This window comes from Gobio gobio (genome assembly GCF_949357685.1).
Source record: "Gobio gobio genome assembly, chromosome: 15".
NCBI classification, from domain to species: domain Eukaryota; kingdom Metazoa; phylum Chordata; class Actinopteri; order Cypriniformes; family Gobionidae; genus Gobio; species Gobio gobio.
In genome coordinates, this window is record NC_137108.1 from 46,325,091 (window position 1) to 46,348,075 (window position 22,985).

At 36.9% G+C, this 22,985-nt stretch overlaps 1 protein-coding gene across 8 annotated transcripts in view; it reads right to left on the reverse strand.

The window, feature by feature from the left end:
- plekhg4b (pleckstrin homology domain containing, family G (with RhoGef domain) member 4B) overlaps positions 1-22,985 on the reverse strand; it is a 75,057-nt gene that overhangs the window by 47,198 nt on the left and 4,874 nt on the right. For 3 of the 8 annotated variants that reach the window (XM_079837710.1, XM_079837709.1, XM_079837708.1), the window contains exon 2: positions 537-734. In XM_079837710.1, the coding sequence (XP_079693836.1) occupies positions 537-734 (198 nt within the window). Of the gene's footprint in view, positions 1-536; positions 735-9,857; positions 10,076-21,909; positions 21,974-22,985 lie in introns of those variants that run through there. The other 5 variants (XM_079837715.1, XM_079837714.1, XM_079837712.1 and 2 more) reach the window with 3 other exon arrangements.

Sequence of the window (22,985 nt, forward strand, 5' to 3'; positions counted from 1 at the left end):
TGGGTTCTCTTCACCATCGTCTTCGTCTGCTTCCACGGCAGCTGCGTTACAGAATAACCGACCAAGTAACATGGCACACAAACAGGTTTAAATACAGGACTATAGGGATCACATGACCAAAAACAACCAATGAGAACAAGACGCATGAAACAAGGGAACCAATCAGAATATGACACATAACTAAACCAACCAATAGGAACATTACACATGAGACTAGACATGACAAGACCAGGAACTGAACTATGAAATTACAAAATAAAAGACATGAAAACATAAACGTGAAACAAAACAGCGTCATGTTCACACCTAACGCCTCACGATTTCTCTCAACATGGAGACAGGAGTAAATAAATGGGAAAACAAAGTAACTTGCATTACTAATTTGAAAAAGTAACTCAATCTGATTACGCAACTTTCGTTACTTATAATGCGTTACCCCCAAAACTGTTAGAAGGTATTACGTTTTCCACCCAGCGTTTTCTTTAACTTTGAAATGCTTCTGTCATAATGCATCTAAAGAAACTGACAGTACTCACACAGGCCTCCTGCTTTATTATCTGCAGGATTCTCTTGGTGGGCAGCAGGAAGTCAATGAAACAGCGCAGGCCGTCTCCCCGGTACTGTCTCTCCACCACGCTGAAGAGCTGCCACAGCACGGTCGCCGCGCTCACGCTGAACGGAGGGTACAGTGCAGATAGCGTGCTCTGAATGCAGTGGTCCAGCGACTCAGAGTCCTGCAAGCAATCACACATTGACAGAGTCGTTACACATTTAGGACACATGAAGCATCAGTTTCTGGATTTACTGTATAGACCGAATCAAAACTCTTTGATTATGTGGACAGTGTGATGGAGTAAACAATGTCAGCATGTTGTTTTTGGTTTGGTTAGAGAGACTGTTAGGGTTTATGACCCCTAGGTGGTCGCAAGTTCAATTCCACAGTTCCCAGTTACAAACACAAACAGCAGGATGTCAGGAGGTCGCGGGACACTGATGAGACAGGAAACACCTGTCAATGTAACGTCACTGACTGGACAATAACAGGCAGGATGGAAAATCCTGTCCCTAATGCAGCACTACATCATATCTGTGGAGCAGAGGACTTTCCAGACGGATGTGATTCACACTATCCTCCTAGACTAACAAAATCGTGACCTGGGACAGTCAGCTTTGGGTTAAATGGGCAGGGTAGTGGACAAAATGAAAATGAGCATGTCATTAAAGTCATTAAAGTTATAACTAAAATTGAAACCTTAAAAAAACTTTTTATTAGTTGAAATAAAGCATATATTAATTGAACTAAGGTAAGTAAAATAATAAATATAAAATTTATTTTATTTCAACTTTTCTCATTTTAATTTAGTTTAACTTGATGTGCTAAAATAACTAAAACTGACCAAAAAAATTATATATATTAGTGGTGGGCCGTTATCGGCGTTTACGTGTTGCGTTAACGTGAGACTCTTATCGGGCGATAAAAAAAATATCGCCGTTAATCTATTCTCAAAGTTGGGTTGGGAGCTGGGTCTATACTACGCAAACTATGATGACTTCCGAGTTGACACGCACCCGCCTCCTCTCATTCAGTCCGGTTTAACCCTCTGAACATGGCGAAATGAATTTTTCCTCATGACAGCTTGTTGGTATTGGTGTGACCGGTCTCAATTTCGCGCGGGGTTGCACATAACGTTTATTCTAATAATTCCCGCAGATTTCGCACTCGCATCGGAAGCGCACACACATATACCGTAATAAAGCCGCCTCTGACATACAAGTGCAAAAATGAGCTCCTTTTTCCAGCTTATTAATGGTCAAATACACTCAAAAATGTCTCAATGCCCATCTTAGTGAGTTTTAACGTAAACATAGTCGTAACCAGCTCACAGGAACAGTGGGATCCATGTGTGCGTCAGGTCTTAAAGGGACAGAAGTTATTTATTATTCAAATGACAAAAAGACAAACGATCACTTACGAGCACACATATTCTGAATGCCTTCGGCAGAATTCAAATGAGCCATTTTAATCTAGATTAATTCCAAGATTACAGTGAGATTAATCTAGATAAAAAAAATGAATCTATGCCCACCATTAATATATAAAATTACATTTATAAAAAATGTATGTGTAATTTATTTATTTAAAAAAATAAAATTATATATATATATATATATATATATATATATATATATATATATATATATATATATATATATATATATATATATATATATATATATATAGTAAAATATATATATAATATATAATAATATAATATATAAAATATATATATATATATATAGTAAAATAACTGAATAAAAAATATATAAAAATAACTGAAAACTGAATAAAAAGTACATCGATTATAAAATACTGTATGTATAAAATCACACACAAATAAACTAATAAAACAAAACTAAATAAAAACCATATAGAAAAGTATATATATATTAACATATATACAAAAAAAATAAAAAAATAAAATTAAAATAAAAAAAAGGAAAATAGTAAAAATAAAACCTAATTCAAACTATTAAAAAAGACTATAATAGTTTCTTAATGGTACTAAAATAACACTGATTTGGGTGCAGGACTACAAAAACTGGATCAGACATCCCGACACGGGAAAGGCCCAGGAAAAATCCCCGGCAAAGTAACCAAAAGCTCTCACTTTAACTTTCCCTGTTTGTTCTGCTCTGTTGGCCCTGTATTAGACAATGACAATGTGCCGTCCACATGCCGTGACTCCTCCACAGGGCAGCCATTGTTTCATCCCTCCTGCAGAAAGTCTTTCTTGACGCTCTAGGAAACTTAATCACTCACCCACATTAGCGGCACTGCGGCTCACAGAGCTCCAGAAATAATCACAGCGCACTGAAACTGCAGGGAAGAGTAGAACCGCATTTTGGAGGAAAAGCTAACAATGGGAGGAAAGGCAACATGATTTCTAACATCGTTCAGCGGTACTTTTTTAGGTTATTGTGGCAGGCTACAAAATAGAGCCTTGGGCAGGGTAGGATTATGGATCGTTCCAGTGGGACCAGGGACTCGGGCCTCGGACTGACAGGAGCCTCCAAAACCTCAGGCCACAAGACTGTCAAAATAAACTGAACCAAAAGGGCCTTTCATCATATGTAAAGAATAATAATGATAATGATAAAAATGAGTGTGTGAGTGTATATATATATAGATATATACAGGGCTTGACATTAACACCCGCCAAATGTGGGTGTATTTCAGCAGTGGCGTGTAACACAGTCACTCCAACTAGCCAAGTAGGTGGGTTGACTTTTATATATAGCCTAAATATATAGCCCTAAATATACATTTTTCAATTGTAGTCTTTTAAAAGGCGCCTGAAATAATAAACTAAGTGCAATGAGTTGCCAAGAATGTAGATTTTTTCGGTACATATCGATACTGAAACAACTGAAACGCTTCCAATACTCATTTCTCGCCGAATAGATGCACGATACCAGCTGTGTTTTGATCTCTCCAACAGCGACTCACACACACACCCGCCTCCCCTCACTCGCTTCATTTGCTCCGGAGGAATATTGTTACTGTTACAGGGCTTGAATTTCACTGTAGGATGAAATTATGCGCACATAAGGCGCCATGAGTTCTTTTTCGCTGCTTATTGCGTTTAAACAATCAAATACACACAATATAATGTCTAAATGCCGGTCTTGGCGAGTATTCACGTAAACACAGTCAGTTATGTTTTAAGTGAACGTAAACAGTTGAGAAAGAAAACGCATGTGTAACAGTATAATGGATCCGGGCGTCAGGTCTTAAAGTGACAGCAGCCTAATATATCTGCTATATGCAATCTATATTGCATTTTTCCCCATGGTATCGATGTCAAAATTGTGGCTAGTAACTTTGGACGCTATATACAGACTACCAACTACTAATTAATTACCCAGGCTGAGCGATTAGCCTAGTGATTACATGAGATATGATACATTTGGGTTATATTGTATATGTTTTAACACACCTTCTGATGTTCATTCATGTTTATTTGGTGCTAAAACTTATCGGAAATCGGAAGATATGCTCAGTTCACGCGTCGCTTGAAGTGAGGTGCTATAGCGATCTGTCATGCTACATTTAAAGAGCACCAAAAATGCATTTATTGTTTGAATTGCATTATAAAATTGAAAGCCAAAACTTTGATTCACATTCAAAATGAACAAAGGACAAATTACTGTGATTAATGGATGACAGGCAAATAAAGTTTTGTTCACGCATCAATTGAAAACATCACAGACTAACTTTTTATTTTGACTTCCTGTGGGGCATTAAAAAATGAGGTTTGAGCCCCCCAAAGTGTCCCTAGTGGAGTCTGAAGACTGGCTTTGGTCTTTTGAACAACATGTTTTAACCCAAAAACGTTTGCGTTGGTATAAACTACAAGCTGTACTGAGGGCGGCCAGCATATCTGTACCAGTGCGCCCCCACCCAAAACACCACTTTTAAAGTCTGGGAAGACTAAACATATGGCTCGAACACAGCACTGGACGGAGGACTTCAAGTGAGGTGGAGATAAGTGAGGCTTTGAAGATGAAAGATAAATAAGACTGGGCTGAGGGAGAGCTTCTGACGCATTTCCATAACCTTGAAAAAGTTATTTCACCTGGCTGAAGCCTGTAAAAGAGCTTTAAATAGCAGCCAAAGCACAAGTGTGGGCTTGGAGGAAGCGTTGATGTGTGTGGTATCTGGTGCAGGAGCAGGACGCGGAGGAATCCGCCCTCTTTGAAGAGACCTGGCTGGACCCGTAATTATACCGCCAACCCAACGACGTGGATTCCAGGTGTCACGCTGTTCTCTATTAAAACAGACTGACATCTGCTACAGAAGGTACAACCACAGAACCTGCACACTAAGACACGCATTTAGCTTTTGTTCTCCATTACATATGATCTGCATTACTGCTGCTCACACTGAGGTTCAGGGATTTGATCACAACCTGCTTCAACTGACACACATCATTAGCACCGTGGACATCTAAAAATCATGCAGCTTGTACGGTTTACCTTTATGAAGAGATCAGACCGACAAACTACGAAAAAAGAAAATCCCCTTGAGACAATAAGAAATTAACATGCAACCACCCAAAACACCATAGCAACCACCAAGCAACCATCCGGAATCCGAAATCTCCCCCCTTCCCCCCATACCTATAAATAGGGCACTATTGTAGGGGACAGCCATTTGTAGTGGTGTCTGAAACTACAGTGGACACTATCGAGTGCACTCATTCAATCTGACAATGCACCGCAATAACGAGTGTATAGCCGATGTACGCTCAATCGCTAGAAAATACCCATAATGCACTGTGAGAGTCATGCGGCGAATGAATTCCCGCATCTGACAGAAGATGGCGCCTGCAGCCGAATCATCCATACAGCTATTTTCCAAACCAGCTTAATATACCATACACGTATTAAATTAAGGTTTATTCAGTTTCCTTGACAGAGTTGCTAAGTTTCAAATAATTATTAAACAGCAAACACAAACTATGCAAAAGCGGCAGCCCTTCTGGTGCACTCAGTGTCCAAATTCACTCACTTGTTTTCATTCACTTCCTCATTAGTGGAGTAATGTAGGGAATAGGGAATGAGAGTATGGGTAGCGATTTCGGACAAAGCCAATCAGAACATGTTAGCATCGTATTAACAAGTACCATTCGCAATTTCTTTGCAAAATGGAAATATATCAAGTTTCCGTGCAATGTCATTATATGCTAATTGTTTGAAAATACAAAAAGTGACTATACAACAGGGATCATATGTATTATCGTTTTTATAAATATGGCAGGACGTGTAAAAATCTTTATTAATTCCTTAACATTTGAATATATAATAAAAAATAAAATAGCAATAAAATAATGTTATCATTTTATTTACTATTAGTGTTATTTGAAGTATATATATAAATAAATAATATACAATTTTTATATATAAATACATATATATATATATAAATACATATATATAAATACATATATATATAAATACATATACACATATACATACATATATATATATATATATACACATATACATACATATATATATATATATATATATATATATATATATATATATATATATATATATATATATATATATATATATATATATATATATATATATATATATATATATATATATATATATATATATATATATATATATATATATATATATATATATTACATTACAGGATATGTAAAAATAGTCATTTTAATACAGGGTAAATAATAAACAACAATAATACAAAAATGCAATATTATTTTGTTATTTATAATACATTATACACATACAGACACATTCATGATTAATGATTAGATATAAAACTGATATTCATTACAAAAATAACCACACTCTTAAAAAAAAAGGTTCTATATGGCACCAAAAATGGTTCTTGGCTCGTAATCATAGGGGAACCTTTTTTAGTGCTATATAGCACCAATTTTGGTGCTTCAGTGGTTCTTCAGAGGTTCTTTGACTAAGGTGCTATATAGCACCTCTGAAGAACCACTGAAGCACCAAAATTGGTGCTATATAGCACTAAAAAAGGTTCCCCTATGATTACGAGCCAAGAAACATTTAAGATTTCACTAATTTCTATGACTTTTCCAGGCCTGGAAACCACAATTTGAAGGTTTTCCCAAGAGCGTGGGAACCCTGATCCGACCTCTAAAGATGTTGTTTTTACAAATCACTGACTTCACCGGTGCCACTGATGCTCTGATAGACTAGAGGTCCACTTAACCACCTTTTACTGCAATGCAAACATACAGTAACTAAGCAGGAGCTGCGATTTGCCAAACGGAGCAGCTCTAAACGACAGCCCTTGCAGAGAGCGCTAAACGAACCATGTGTGAACTCCTGACAGTCTGACGGGAAGGGCATCTGTCTCTCTTTCTGTGTCCTTCTCTGCAGCGGGAGCGTTTAGTGGGTCAGGAAGACAAAGGCCTCGCGCACCAGCTCTCCAGTGGAGCATGAAGCCGCCGCGGGAGTGAAACGGGAGAGGAGCAGCGGCGCAGCCACACACCTCCTATATATGCAGGTGTCAAAGCAGGTTTAATGCATCTATAGAGCTGTCTGGTGACAAATGCATGATTATGGAGGAGGGGAAAATACAACGGGTCAGATGCAGAGATTTGACGACTGAGATACGTGATGCTGAACTGGCTAGATCATCACTCTTTGTAGATACAAAACTCTCAGGTGGTACTAAAAAATACGGTTGCAAAGGGGCTGAACATTTCCAGAAACTTTCCAAAAGTTTCCAAAAAATCTTGGAAAGTGTCCAAAAAATCCTGTTTTTTGGAAACTTTGCAACCCTATTAACAAAACATATTAACCCTGGGTTATCGTTGCTCTAAACCCCGCTTTTAACCCAGGGTAAAGGAACGTTTCACACTTGTAACCCTGACCTGTTTTGCCGCGCCAAACACTGTGAACCGATGCGGTCTAGATGTTTCGACTAGATGCTTAGCAACCGACAACCAATCCCGTGCCTTAAATTCAAATGCTTTGGACAGTCATGAAAACACTGAATGCTGTAACAGTGTTTGACGGGGAAAATGGCAATTTGAATTAAAACACGACAATTTGAATGAAGAGAATGTTTCATTCTTACCTTTATAGTCCGTACAGTCTATTCAGTGTAAACTTGATATAGTATAGTTGGCAATATATAATATGAGGATGCACAATTCTAGAGCCTTCATTAAGGACGTTAACCCAGGGTTTAGGAATGTACAGCTTATAAATACCCAGGATTAGATGTTAAAAAATGATGAGCAATGTGAAAAATTAAGCAAGATAACCCATGGGTTAACTATTTCAAGTGTATAGTTATTTATTTATTTTACACTTGAAATAGTTAACTATATTCAGAAAGACTGTATGTGTAATATTTCATATATTAAAAAATATCATATATATGAAATATTACACATACAGTCTTTCTGAATATAAAAAATTATAATAAATAATAAATATCTGTATAATAATAAAAACATCTATTATTATATCATTATTATACTATAGTGTAAATATAGATATATTAAATATTACACATACGGTCTTTCTGAATATTCAAAATTAAAATAAATAAATAATACATATCTGAATAATAACATTTACTATCATATGTATATTATACTATAATATACATATATACACATTCTCTATTATGTTTTATAAATATATAATTTTTGATTATTTAAAAAACAATTATTTTATATCATTTTATTATTGTTAACTTTAATTAATATAATTAATTAATATTATTATATCATATATATTATTATATCATTATTATACTATAATATATATATATATATATATATATATATATATATATATATATATATATATATATATATATATATATATATATATATATATATATATATATATATATATATATATATATATATATATATATATATATATATATACACGCACTGTATTGTTTTACAAATATGTAATTTTGATTATTTAAAAAATATATTATTTTAAACATTGTATCATTTTTTATCATTTTATTATTGTTTACTTTAATTATTATATTATTATTAATGAATTATTATAATTGATATGACTATTATTTACTATTCTTTATACAATGCAATATGTCTTTACAAATACTTTATCATAGGAAACATCGACAGGAAATTCGATCACAAGTTCAATGTGAATACATTTCAAGGTGTATGTGTGTTAAGCTTACAATTATTAGATGCAATTATGTGAACGTCATCAGCCGAAATGACATAATAGTGACCTCTCTCGCTAAATCCATCAGTTTCAAAGACGACGAGTCCTGTAAACACCGCACCTGATGTGACTGGCAGCTGTCGAACAGGTTGACGTCTACAGATGGAATGTGCATTGACTCACGGGAGGACAAAAGCAACACGCAGCTGCTCTGAAACAGGTTCTATAGTGAATCTATGAGCGATTACAGCATGATCACACAAACACACACAACAAATCCTGCATCGGCTCTCACAGCTCGCACACACCGTAAACCTGCTGTGACAGGGCAAATGATCGTTTCAGAGGTAATTACGAGAGGAGTTTAAAGTGCTCTAATTGAGGGATCAATTTAAGACGCCGCTCCCATGATGTGTGGATTACTGCACAAAAGCCAGAGCCCAGTCCTAATGCCACTCATTACCAACCAGGTTGAGTCAAACACTCAAACTACCTTAACTCTGTGCTTACAAACTAGTTCCACATATGTCCTTCCACAAAACACTGATCTATATATCCCTAAACGGCATTCATATTAGAAGTCAAAACTTAAAAAAAACAACCAAAAAGTAATAATACGCATCATATATGTCAATATATCCCCATGACATTTCCTTGTTTGTAAGACACTTTCAATAAAATCATCTACTAAACAAATAAATCTAGATGTACGTTGAAACAGTCAGTGCTTTCTGAACTAAACTAAATAACGACACTGTTTTTTTTAGAGCTGCTTTACAGCAGAATTTAAATTTGTCTCATATATGATTACGTTTGCATCATTATTTTCCTGTTTATTACTTTAAAGCTGCTTTGTATCAAGTGCTATAAAGGTGACTTGACTTTTTTTAAGGAAACTAAATTTCCCATCACTAGAAAACAAAATACTTTCCATACAAAACCAGCTTCCCTAAGGAAAGACCTTTTTCCTGTTTGATAGGACCATCACAATCCCAACTGAAAAGTGCTTTCTGAATTTACAGTTTAATAACAATAAATCATCTTCTTCAAAGCATAACGACGATAACTGTGATGTGGTGGGAGGGTGTCAAATGTAACATGCACCAGTGCACGCTTACCTTTATACTCAGGTAATTATCACAGCTCCGCGACTTCACTCTGGAGTGCATAGTGCTCAGTGTCCGCACTCAACGTAGAAGAAAAAACATAAATACGCGAAATAAATAAATACGGTTAGTTCATTAATCCAGTGTAAGTCCATGCAATAAGTGACACAGAGCTGGACAGGTCCGCTGCACCCATGGCTACGTCAGCCGGTGTCGCTCCGCTCTAATGGGAAGTTTGAGAGAGAGACAGACAGCGAGCTCGGCTACGGCCCTCCTCCTCCCGGCTGGATAATGCATACTGATGCAATTTCCTTTAGCACTGAGAAAACACACACGATCTGAGCGGCACACAAACCACAACAACACCCCCGTCCACAACTGCCCTGCAGGGGAACAGACCTTTACTACCCCCTACTTTAGAGTGGCCAAAGCCTCCCCCTCTCCTGCCTCTTTGTCCTGACAAAACAAATGGACTAGGGTTTCAGCTTATGCTGTCGCTTTTGTAAAAGAAGGAGGGGAAAAAAGAAAAAAGAAGACATCAGCATGCCATTGGTGGCTCAGGTCACTCAACGACAATAGAGCTACTCTAAATCTTGTCAGGGAAACGGATAATCCAAAAACTAGAGCTGAAACAAACTAGAACGGTTCAAAACAAACAAAAAACTGCTTTGAATTTAATGTAACACGTCACTTGAAGCTTTTATTTATAATGCATTATAAAAGTATTTGGTCACACTTTAGTTTAGGGTCCAATTTTCACTATTAACTATGACTTTTACCTCAATAAACTCCTAATTACTGCGTATTAATAGTTAGTAAGGTAGTTGTTAAGTTTAGGTATTGGATTAAGGGATGTAGAATATGGTCATGCAGAATAAGGCATTAATATGTGCTTTATAAGTACTAATAAATAGCCAATATCTTAGTAAAATACATGCTAATAAGAAACTAGTTAAAAGTGAGAATTGGATCTTAAACTAAAGAGTTACCAAGTATTTTTAATGCATTAATTATGCCTTGTAATGCATGATTTCATGGATAATAAATACATATATCTATTCAATGTTAAACCTTTAAAAATCATAATGCATTAAAACACATGACAAGTAATCTGCACATATTATAATACATTTTATTTGAACTATTATTTATTAAAAGATAATGTATTAGAATGTGCACTATGAATACCTTTATATATATATATATATAAAGGCTTCAAGTAAATTGTTACCAAATTTAAATGGGTCCTATTATGCCCCTTTTTACAAGATGTAAAATAAGTCTCTGACGTCTCCAGAGTGTATATGTGAAGTTTTAGCTCAAAGTACCCCACGGATCATTTTTATAGCATGTTAAAATTTCACTTTTTGAAAGTGAGCAAAAACATGGCACTTTTGTGTGTGTGTCCCTTTAAATGCAAATGAGCTGCTGCTCCCGCCCCCTTTCTAGAAGAGGGCGGGGCTTCAAAAGCTCATGTTAGCAGCTCAGATTACCTCACGCAGACACAGACTGAAAATGCCCGAAACTGTTCAACCTTTTATGTTCAAACTGGAGTCGGATAATGATGGAGAGGCTCAAGAAGAAGTGACAACATGTAGAATGAGACAGGACGTTTCTGAATGTTTAGTTGATGGATTTATGCAGATGATGTGGAGTAACTATCTTCAAGTCATTGATTAGCATATTCTGTCATGATAATCTATAAATCGCTCGTGTGGGAACTGTTGTAAGATGAGCCAGAGAATATCTGCTGCATGAAGATTGAACAGGTGTAGTTTAGTTTAATTACAGTTATAACTTGTGTTATCATCTTGCTTTTATGACATAATAAAATAAAAGCTTGTTGTAGTCCCCAGCCGTTGGTTGTAGTTCTTAAAAAAGCAATTTCTGTAAATGAAAATATCTCCCTTTGCTTTGAACTTTGAGCGTCGTAACTTTGGAGATGTTTATGCTCAAACAGCAACATTACACACTAACTAAAGTTAAAAAGTGAAATCTTAATCAAGGACCCATTTAAATCCCCAATATTTTGCATTATATTTCCTATATAGATAAATATTCACATAGAAAATCAAAACAAACCTCTTTTATATCTTGACTGATTCTCCTTGATATGTAATAAATGAATAGAGACTCTTAATATTCACATAGTAAATCAAAACAAACCTCTTATATCTTGATTGATTCTCCTTGACAGTGAGATTAAATGAAGAACAAACGGAGACTTTTAAGTCTTAACTGCTTCTCATGAGAATCTAAATACTAACACAGGAAAGAAAATCAAAATAAATATTTTATATTTATCAGTTGTTTTCGCTTGACAGCACTGAGATTAAATGAAGAGCAAATTGAGACTCTTTTAAGTCTTAAATGTTTCTGTTAAGAAAAAGACCCCAGGAATCTCACAATGTCTCTCCTCCAGAGTTTCAGAAAAGATCTCAACAATGTCTCAAACTGTGCTCAGAAGACCTCAATGTGAACTCAAACATTTCTCATCAAATTCTTTCTTTTCGTTTCCATCTATAAGGATTTTGAAAGGGTCATAAGTGAGAGCTCCTTTAAATCTCTTTCAAGTTTTCTTCTGCATTTTCAGAGAAATAGTGGTAACACTTTACCATGAGGTTTCATTAGTTACATCAGTTAGCATAGCATAACAATGAAAAATACGTCTAAAGCATTCGTTAATCTCAGTTAATGTCAATCTCAACATTTACTTATACATTATTATAATCAAAAGTTGTATATGTTGGCATTAGTTAATGCACTGTGAACTAACATGAACATTTTTATAACTAACATTAATAGGGATGCACGATATATCAGCTACCATATCGGTATTAGGCGATATATGTTCATTTTTTTATGTTATCGTTATTGGCCTGATAAGAAAATTTGGCCGATATATTAAAGGTGGGGTAAGTGTTATTTCAAAAATGCTTTATAAAAGTGTCTCGGGCAGAGGACCAAAATAAACTTGTAGCCAATCAGCAGGAAGGGGCGTGTCTACTAATGATGGGAAGAAGAGAGCGCTCACGTCATTATTCAAAAGACGCGACACACAGGACGGACATTAGCCGAGCGACGACAGAAAGAGAGAGATGGCAGATAAAAAAAACATGTGGAAGATGGATTAAAATCCTGCAGTGCACGCAAGGTCCCCCTGCTCAAGCCAGCACATGTCCAGGCCCGTCTGAAGTTTGCCAATGACCATCTGGATGATCCAGAGGAGGAATGGGAGTAGGTCATGTGGTCTGATGAGACAAAAATAGAGCTTTTTGGTCTCAACTCCACTCGCCGTGTTTGGAGGAAGAAGGATGAGTACAACCCCAAGAACACCATCCCGACCGTGAAGCATGGAGGTGGAAACATCATTCTTTGGGGATGCTTTTCTGCAAAGGGGACAGGATGACTGCACCGTATTGAGGGGAGGATGGATGGGGCCATCGCGAGATCTTGGCCAACAACCTCCTTCCCTCAGTTAGAGCATTGAAGATGGGTCGTGGCTGGGTCTTTCAGCATAACAACGACCCGAAACACACAGCCAGGGCAACTAAGGAGTGGCTCTGTAAGAAGCAAATCAAGGTCTTGGAGTGGCCTAGCCAGTCTCCAGACCTGAACCCAATAGAAAATCTTTGGAGGGAGCTGAAAGTCCGTATTGCCCAGCAACAGCCCAGAAACCTGAAGGATCTGCAGAAGGTCTGTATGGAGGAGTGGGCCAAAATCCCTGCTGCAGTGTGTGCGAACCTGGTCAAGAACTACAGGAAACGTATGATCTCTGTAATTGCAAAAGGTTTCTGTACCAAATATTAAGTTCTGATTTCTGATGTATCAAATACTTATGTCATGCAAATTAATTACTTAAAAATCATACAATATGATTTTCTGGATTTTTGTTTTCGATTCCATCACTCACAGTGGAAGAGTACCTATGATACAAATTCTACATGCTTTGTAAGTGGGCAAACCTGCAAAATCGGCAGTGTATCAAATACTTGTTCTCCCCACTGTATATGTTTGTTTCCTTTGGTTCCTCTTTTAGTGATCGATATAACCCTTGAATCTTGTCATAATTGTAATATGTTTGTTAGTTGGACCTATAAACCGATAAATAGTGTATTCTTTCCTTCAGCTGAGACACTTCAGATGCGCACTGTTCGCTATGATGGTTTTGGATTGCTTGAAATATGACTGAAATCACTTCAAAAAGGAAAATACGGTTCAGTGCAACATGTGCAGTGCAAGTCTGTCATATAGGTTACATAAAATTATAAAGAAAACATTATAATTGTGTGCTTGGGACATGGCTTTTAATGGCGAGACTTTTGTTTTTGTAATCAGTCTCTCAAAAATCATATAAAAATGTTGATTTAGATTTATCGGCCAATATATCGGTTATCGGCTTTCAAATATAAAGAATTATCGGTTATCAGTCAAAATTTTAATTTTGGTGCATCATTACTGTAAAGTGTTATCGAAATATCTTAAATCCCTAAACCAGAGCTGACATCAAATCATGTAGGTTATCTAAACCTAAGTTACCCCCCAAAAATGATCCAATTTTGATGGATTTTGATCCAAAAAACATTGCATGTTAATTACACTTAAATTGAAATACTGAGTAAGTTAAGTCACAATGTGATTGGAAAGCAGACCAACAAAAGTTCATGAAAACAATGTAAATGATGAATATTTGCACATTTTGCTGCGTGTGCCACACCTGTGCAGAGCGTGTGGAAAGCATGAACATGTCTGTACACTGCGATGGAATGTGTATCTCCAAACATGTCAGAGTCATCCATTACCACCCTAAACATCTGCCAGACCTGAAGCACACGGTGAGGAGAGAGATCATGTTAACCCAATCACATGAAATGACTCTATGTGCACAGAGGAGCGAGTGTAGTATTGGTAATCATGTTACGTTATATTTAGAAGAGCTGAATTCTTTACACACACACCACTAGTCACTGTGACACATCTTAGAGATTTGCAAGGATTTAAGTCCAGGTTTAGCCCATCTGACAATATTTGTTTTGTAAATATTTGCCACAGCTCATCATAATCTTGTCATTTGAATCTAATGAGCAATTTAAGCAATAGTTCACCCTCAATCTTCACGCAGCTCTTTTCCATTCAACAACTGTTTGTAGCATCTTACAATAAAATCACCATAAAAGTCCAAAATGTGATTCTGTTCCTCTCACAAACCTGTCGTTTGACTTCAGAATATCAACTTTTATCATGTTTCTTTGACGTTTATTACATTCATGGTCACTATGAATTGCTGTTATATGAAAAAGACGCATTAACATTTATGCATTTGGCAGATTATTTTATCGACTTGCATTGCATTTAAACTCTACATCTGATCAGTTCATGCATTCCCAGGAAATCAAACTCATGACCTTGCTCTATTGTTTGAGCTAAAGAAACGCATGAAGACACTTAAAAAAGCATACAGATTTGAAACTACGTAAGAATGAGTACACGCTAAACAAAAATGGTGCGAAATAGCACTAAAAGTGGTTCATTGGCTTGTAATCATAAGGGAACCATTTATCAAATGGTGCTAGGCAGAACCAGAGCCACCCCATTCTCCTCCTTAGATGTTAGATCTGTTGGTCCACTACAATGGCAAAAGCTGTTTTGAATCACTTTTATGCTTTTCTGAGGAATGTCTTGAAATATTTCCTCAGGGGGACCTTGGCAAAATGTATTTCCTAAAGATAATGTGGTTCTCAACACTGTATTTTAATGTTGTTCTTTTAATCCTTTCCCCAGCTAAACTAAGAGACTATGTGAGAGTTAGAGAACCTTTAAAGAACTATACAGGGGCTTAACAGGTTCTTTGTATGGCAGTGGTGAAATATAGCACCTCAACCACCCCAAAGAATCGCTGAAGAACCCAATTTTTTGTGTGTGTGAATAATGTCAAAGAGTGGCTCAAACAGAATATGGCACAAGCAATGCCAAGGCCTTGGGTTTGATTCCCAGGGAATGCATGAGCTGATCAAATGTAGGTGTAAATTGCTTTGGAAGCGTCTGCCAAATGCATAAAAGTAAAAGCAATAATAAAAGCTGATATTGATATTGCACTACATGAATGTGCGCACACACACACACACACACACACACACACACACACACACACACACACACACACACACACACACATACACACACATACACACACACACACACACAAACACACACAAAAAACGACACAATCGACAACAACAACAACGGGAAATGCCTCTGGTATCTGATGGAGGTATTTAAGGGTTTTAATAAACACAGCCAGTATCTCTACAGGCATCCAGTCTAATGAGAATTCATCCTATTCTCCACTAGAGGGCGGTTCTTCACTTTGCAGGTCAAGACTTGTTTAGCCTGATATAGAGTTCAATCATACCAGCACAGTGTGATTATAACTTCATACTTAATAAATCAAGTTGTAATTGCACAACTCCTGCTGAGGATCCACCAGAACAAATAGAGTCAGAGAAGTCACTGGAAACAGGAATCACTAAAGAGCTCACTGCAAATGAAGCAATCGAGTCCTCCTTAACTGTTGAACATATATTCATAACATTTCTGAATATGTTGCAGCAAAATATTCCAATAAAACAAACAATAGAATAATTTGCGCCCCACACACACATATATATAATTACACACAAACAAATACACCTTCTGTCACAAGGCTGCAATTATTTGAAAAAAATTGGATAAAACCAATTAATGTAAGCATAAATAAAAATCACTATAACCCTAGCAGCAGGGGCGATTCTAGGATTTTCATTTTAGGGGGGCTCAGACCCAGTGAGGGTATGAAAAAAATGGTAACACTTTAGTTTAGGGTGCAATTCTCACTATTAACTTGTTGCTTATAAACATGCATATTACTAGAATATTGGCTGTTTATAAGTACTTATAAAGCACATATTAATGCCTTATTCTGCATGAGCATATTGTACATCCCTTAAAGGGCACCTATTATGCCCCTTTTTACAAGATGTCATATTGGTTTTGGGTGTCCCCAAAATGAGTCTGAAGTTTCAGCACAAAATACCCCACAGATAATGTATTATAACGTGTTGAAGATGTCATTTTGAGGCCTGTCTATAAAAAGCGCTGTTTTGGTGTGTACCACTTTAAATGTAAATGAGCTGCATATCCCCGCCCCAGAAGAGGGCATAGCATAAACATCTCTCCTGTGCATGGCAGATTGCATACAGGTCTACGGGTCTATGTTAAAATGGCAGTGTCAGACAAACCTTGCGTGCGGGCCTTTGCAGTGTAGGATGTCACACTGCAGAGAATCTGAGAACAGCTTGTTCTGAAACACTGCTTATGATTTTATGGGATTAAAAAAAATACTGGGTGGATTTTTATCGTTATAGGGTGGTTGTTTACACACACTGTCAACACATTTATGTTCAAACATCATGTAAAAGTGGATTTTGCATAATAGGTGCCCTTTAATTGTTAATCTCATAGAAATCAAAAAGAAAATGTTTGATTTATATGATCTACATATGTGCATTTTAAGATGTTCTGAAGGCCAAAAAATGATATAACAATAGCTTGAAAACAAAGGGAGTGGGCAGTAGATTATTTGTCTTTCTTCTTATCTCCACATCTCTTTTTCTCTTTGTTTTTATCTTGCCCTGTCTCTTCCCCTCCTAAAGCTGAGCTTTGACTGATATCGTTTTTCCATTTTCCACATTCCGTCAGTGAAGAGTAAAGTGAGTAAACATATGGTTAACTGATATTTATGTTTTATGAATCATTTTCGTAGACATGTTAATTTACTGAAGGCTACCAGGAAAGCTACGTTTATTAAATTAATTCCCAATATGCTCACATTCATGACTAATCTTATGCCTAATACAGGCTGAAAAAGCTGAGCATTTTTTATTTACTGAAGGCTACAAATGGAATTATAGTAATGTACAATATGCACACATTCATTATTAATCTTAGCCTACTCTGATTTGATTGGTTTTCTCAAATATTTTGACATTGATTTGACGAGAGGTGACAGACCAATGAGGCTCAGATGAACGCACACACCTCTGCTTCTGACGTGCGCTCTGCTCGGCGCCGCTAAAAGACAGTTTCATATGTTATAAAGCAGAGTTCATCACATATTTTTTAGGGGGGCTGGGCAGAAGTTGAAGCTGAGGCTGAAGCCCCCCTAAAAAGGGCCTAGTGACACCCCTGCTTAACAGAATAGTCCACACCACAGCTATCAACATAACGACACAGAGAAACAATATCACTGGAATTACTTTCAGAGCAATATTTTTTCCAAACTGATGAAAACCTTGACAGCCAATCAGAATGCATCTGCCTAATCAACAAAGCTATTGCCTGTTTTTCAACTATATACATTTTTCCTTTTGTGCTCCAAAAAGTTGTAATGTCTTAATTATTCTCAGACCATTTCAGTTTAATTCCAGGTTTTCAAATGTGTGTTTGCAGTGCACAGATGCTCTTGGGTTAAGAGGTAAAGTATCACTACACAGTAGCTGTCTAATCTATAAATCCCTGCTTGTGGTACATCAAGCTGTTCAATTCAAGGCTGTGCACAATCAACTCAGATGTTTTTCTCTCTCGCTCTCGGGTGGCTTAACAAGAACTCAAGAATCAGTCTGTGTTATGTTCCCGCTCATTTACAGACGCTCACAGCAGCATAACAAACATGTGTCTGTGCAGACAGGTACGGTATGATGAGGAATAAAAAACACACAGTATCTGCCATCAACATCAGTCGCGTTTCCTGTTTTTCAAAAGCGGCTGCTGAAAATATCTCAAAATATGTTCTTCGAACGTAGAAACTCCATTTGGTGAGATGCTAAAAAACAGATAAGACCCTCCCCAGTGACGGCGGCCATCTGATAACACCACCAACACACATTAGTCAAATGACGGGCACAGCAGCCCTGCTCGCTTTCCCATAATCGTAACTCAAGTGTGCGACAGATAACCCGTGACCACCACACAAAACAGCTCCCGAGCCAAACATCTGCCCTGATACTCTGTGATTCAGACGTCGTAGGAGGATTCAATGCGATTGGCACTATTACTTGCCGACATTTATCTAATCCGTCTTCTGAAGAGAATGAGAAACTTCATATGGGAGAATATAATGAAACTCCTGGCTATATTTTACACTAAAATCTAAAGTACAAAAATGTATTGAGTCTTTGCTTCTCAGATTTTCGCCCTTAGAAAAGCTCCAAATGTCTCTCATGTACAGTTTTTTTTTTTAAATCTCAATATTTTCATGCAACTTAACTACATTTGTTACTATTTTTCTTAAGGAATTGTTGGAGAAACAGCTGACACACTAAAATGAAATATTTATGTTTTTGAAAGAAGTCTCTTCTGCTCACTAATGGTGCAATTATTTGATAAAAATACAGTAAAAACTGTAATATCATGAAATTTATTAATTAGCCATTTTATATGTGAATATATTGTAAAAATATAATTCATTCCTGTGATCAAAGCTGAATTTTCAGCATCATTACTTCTCTCTTCTCTTCACTCATTACAGTCTTCAGTGTCACATGATCCTTCAGAAATCATTCTAATACGATGATTTGCTGCTCACACACACACACACACACACACACACACACACACACACACACACACACACACACACACACACACACACACACACACACACACACACACACACACACACACACACACACACACACACACACACACACACAAACACAAACACACAAACACACAAACACACAAACACACAAACACACATTATTGTTGTTCTCTGCATTTCTCCTGTTCTCTAGCTTGCTTCCAAACCTAGTTGTCTAATAAACCTGCCATTGTACAGTATATTAGGGATATCGTTGGCTCTTTGAAAAATTAGCTTTCGCTCCTCTTTTGGACAAAACCATCTGCTAAATGCCTATAATTTGTTACATTTTATATAGCGCTTTTCTAGGCACTCAAAGCACTTTACATAGAAGGGGTGCACTTTACATCCTCATCCACCACTAATGTGCAGCACCACCTGGATGATGCGATGGCAGCCATATTGCACCAGAACGCCCACCACACACCAGCTGATTGGTGGAGAGGAGACAGAGTGATGAAGCCAATCATATATATATATATGGGGATGATTAGGAGGCGATGATAGACAGGGGCCAATGGGCAAATTTGGCCAGGATGCCGGGGTTACACCCCTACTCTTTTTATCGAAGGACATCCTGGGATTTTTAATGACCACAGAGAGTCAGGACCTCGGTTTAACGTCTCATTCGAAAGATTTAATAAACTTTTAAGTTTACCTACATGTAAACGTAATAAAAATGAATCAAACCCTAACAGAATAGTGAAGTCCACACCACAACCATCAACATAACGACACAGAGAAACAATATCACAGGAATTTCTTTCAGACCAATATTTATTCCGGTCGATGAATGCTAAAAACTTTGACGGCCAATCAGAATGCATCTGCCTTTAAATGCTTCGAATTTTTCAACGTTCCGATTTGGAGCATCGACATATTTTGAGATGGTATGAGCGTCTCTGTGATTGACAGATGTGGGGTGCGCTGACGTACAGTTCGTAAGGCTGATGCGGGTCAGTTTGACATCAGTGTTTGCTGAGGAGGGGAAGCCCAGCCGGGTCTGTCCTGCACACACGCTCACCCTGCTGTGGAATGTGACACCCTGATCTCACTGCAGGCCACCCGCGCTTTACTGCAACACTTCCTGCATGACCTCCATGGCAAAAAACACTAAAAGCTCTCTTCGCTGCTGGTGTCAATCACCCGCAGCCAAAAATGATACGTCTAAATACAACACAGGCTATAGGAGTGAAACATCACACACAAGATATCTTTAAGATGTTGATTATTTCTCTCCTTTCAGAGGAGAACTGGTCAAATTGAGGTTACCAGTATTGTTCATTATAGAAATTAATACTTTTATTCCGCTAGGATGCATTAAATTGATTGAAAGTGACAGTAAAGACATTCATAATGTTACAAAAGGTTTCTATTTCAAATAAACATTGTCTCTGAACTTTCTATTCATCAAAGAATTAACTGTTTTCAACATTGATAATAATCATAAATGTTTCTTAAGCAGCAAATTCTCATTTTAGAATGATTTCTGAAGGATCATGTGACACTGAAGACTGGAGTAATGATGCTGAAAATTCAGCTTTGACCACAGGAATGAATTATATTTTTACAATATATTCACATATAAAATGGCTAATTAATAAATTTCATGATATTACAGTTTTTACTGTATTTTGATCAAATAATTGCACCATTAGTGAGCAGAAGAGACTTCTTTCAAAAACATAAATATTTCATTTTAGTGTGTCAGTGAATAGTGTGAATACATTACATTTTAAAATATATTAAAAAAAGAATCTTTTAAAATGTAATAATATTTCAAAATATTCGTTTTTTAACAAATGAATGCAGCTTGGAGACTTTAAAACAAGAAATTAAAATCATACTGACCCCAAACTTTTAAATTTGTAAAATGCAACACACACACACACACACACACACACACACACACACACACACACACACACACACACACACACACACACACACACACACACACACACACACACACACACACACACACACACACACACACACACACACACACACACACACACACACACACACACACACACACACACACACACACACACACACACACACACACACACACACACACACACACACACACACACACACACACACACTTTTATATTTTCTAGGGAGTAGCAGGCAATGAAGAATCCTTTCTAAAGTGTAACATAAGGGCTGAATTGTGCAACTCAGAGTGGCTTACAACAGCAATAAGACACTAATATTCAATAGATCATTCAATGTATTACTAATAATCTGAATACACAATTCATCAGCCAGGTAACTGGTTTATAAGCAATGCAGTGCATTTTAAAACATCTCTGAACAGGACTCATCCGATCACACCAATCAAATAAGACTATTCATCTAAAATATCAAGCAGAATTTACTCACAAAGGTTAATCTCTACATCCAGCGTTCAGTGTGTGTATCCTCTCTAGATCCAGTAGATGTGAGTCTGCAGACGTCATGCAGAGAAAGAGACATTAGTGCTCTGAGCACCTCACATGGCCTTGAGAAAACACACACACACACACACACACACACACACACACACACACACACACACACACACACACACAGAGCCGGTCTGGGAATCCAGTTTTCTCTGCTGTGGGAGTGACCGGCACAGACAGAAGCCTGATATCAGACGGACTCAACTCGACCAAGGTCGCCGATCCGAGTGTGTATTGTGTATTTTGGGAAACAGTCTCAGAAACACATTGAGCTGCTCTTCTGTAGCTAATAGAGTTCAGTTTAATTTAAGCGTGTCTGATGTTTCCCCAACAATTCCTTAAGAAAAGTAGAAATAAATGGAGTCAGTTGCAAGACAATTTTGAGATCTTTCTTTAAACGGTAGACGTTTGAGATTACTGGAGATTTTGTAGTGGGAAAAATCTGAGAAGCAAAGACCCAGTTTGCTGTAACTATTACAATTTCTATGGAACAATTGAGATATTAAAGGGATCGCATTGGTGATTTTTCCTTCCTAGCCAGAGCCAATTTGAGTGTGCAATGTGTATTTTGGGAAACAGACTCAGGAAAATAAATCAATATTGCTTAAAGGTTGCTCGTCCATAGCTAAAGAAACTTCATTTAAGTGTCTCAGATGATTCTCCTACAATTCCTTAGGCGGAATAAAAACAGAAACTGCAGATGAGACAGAGAAGCAGGAGACTTCAGCATTTGCTCTCTAATTATCACATTTCTATCCATTAACAATTGAGATATTAAAGAGATTGCATTGGTGTTTTTTTCCTTCCGATTCGAATATGTATTGTGTATTTAGGGAAACAGACTCAGAAAAAAATGTAAAAGGTTATTCTTTCATAGCTCAAGAGACTTAACTAAATAAATGCTTTTCCCCCCAACAAATCTTTAAGAGAAATAAAAACAAATAGAGTTAACTGCATGACAATTTTGAGATATTATCTGAATCTGTAGATTAGACTGGGGCTTTTTAAGAGAAA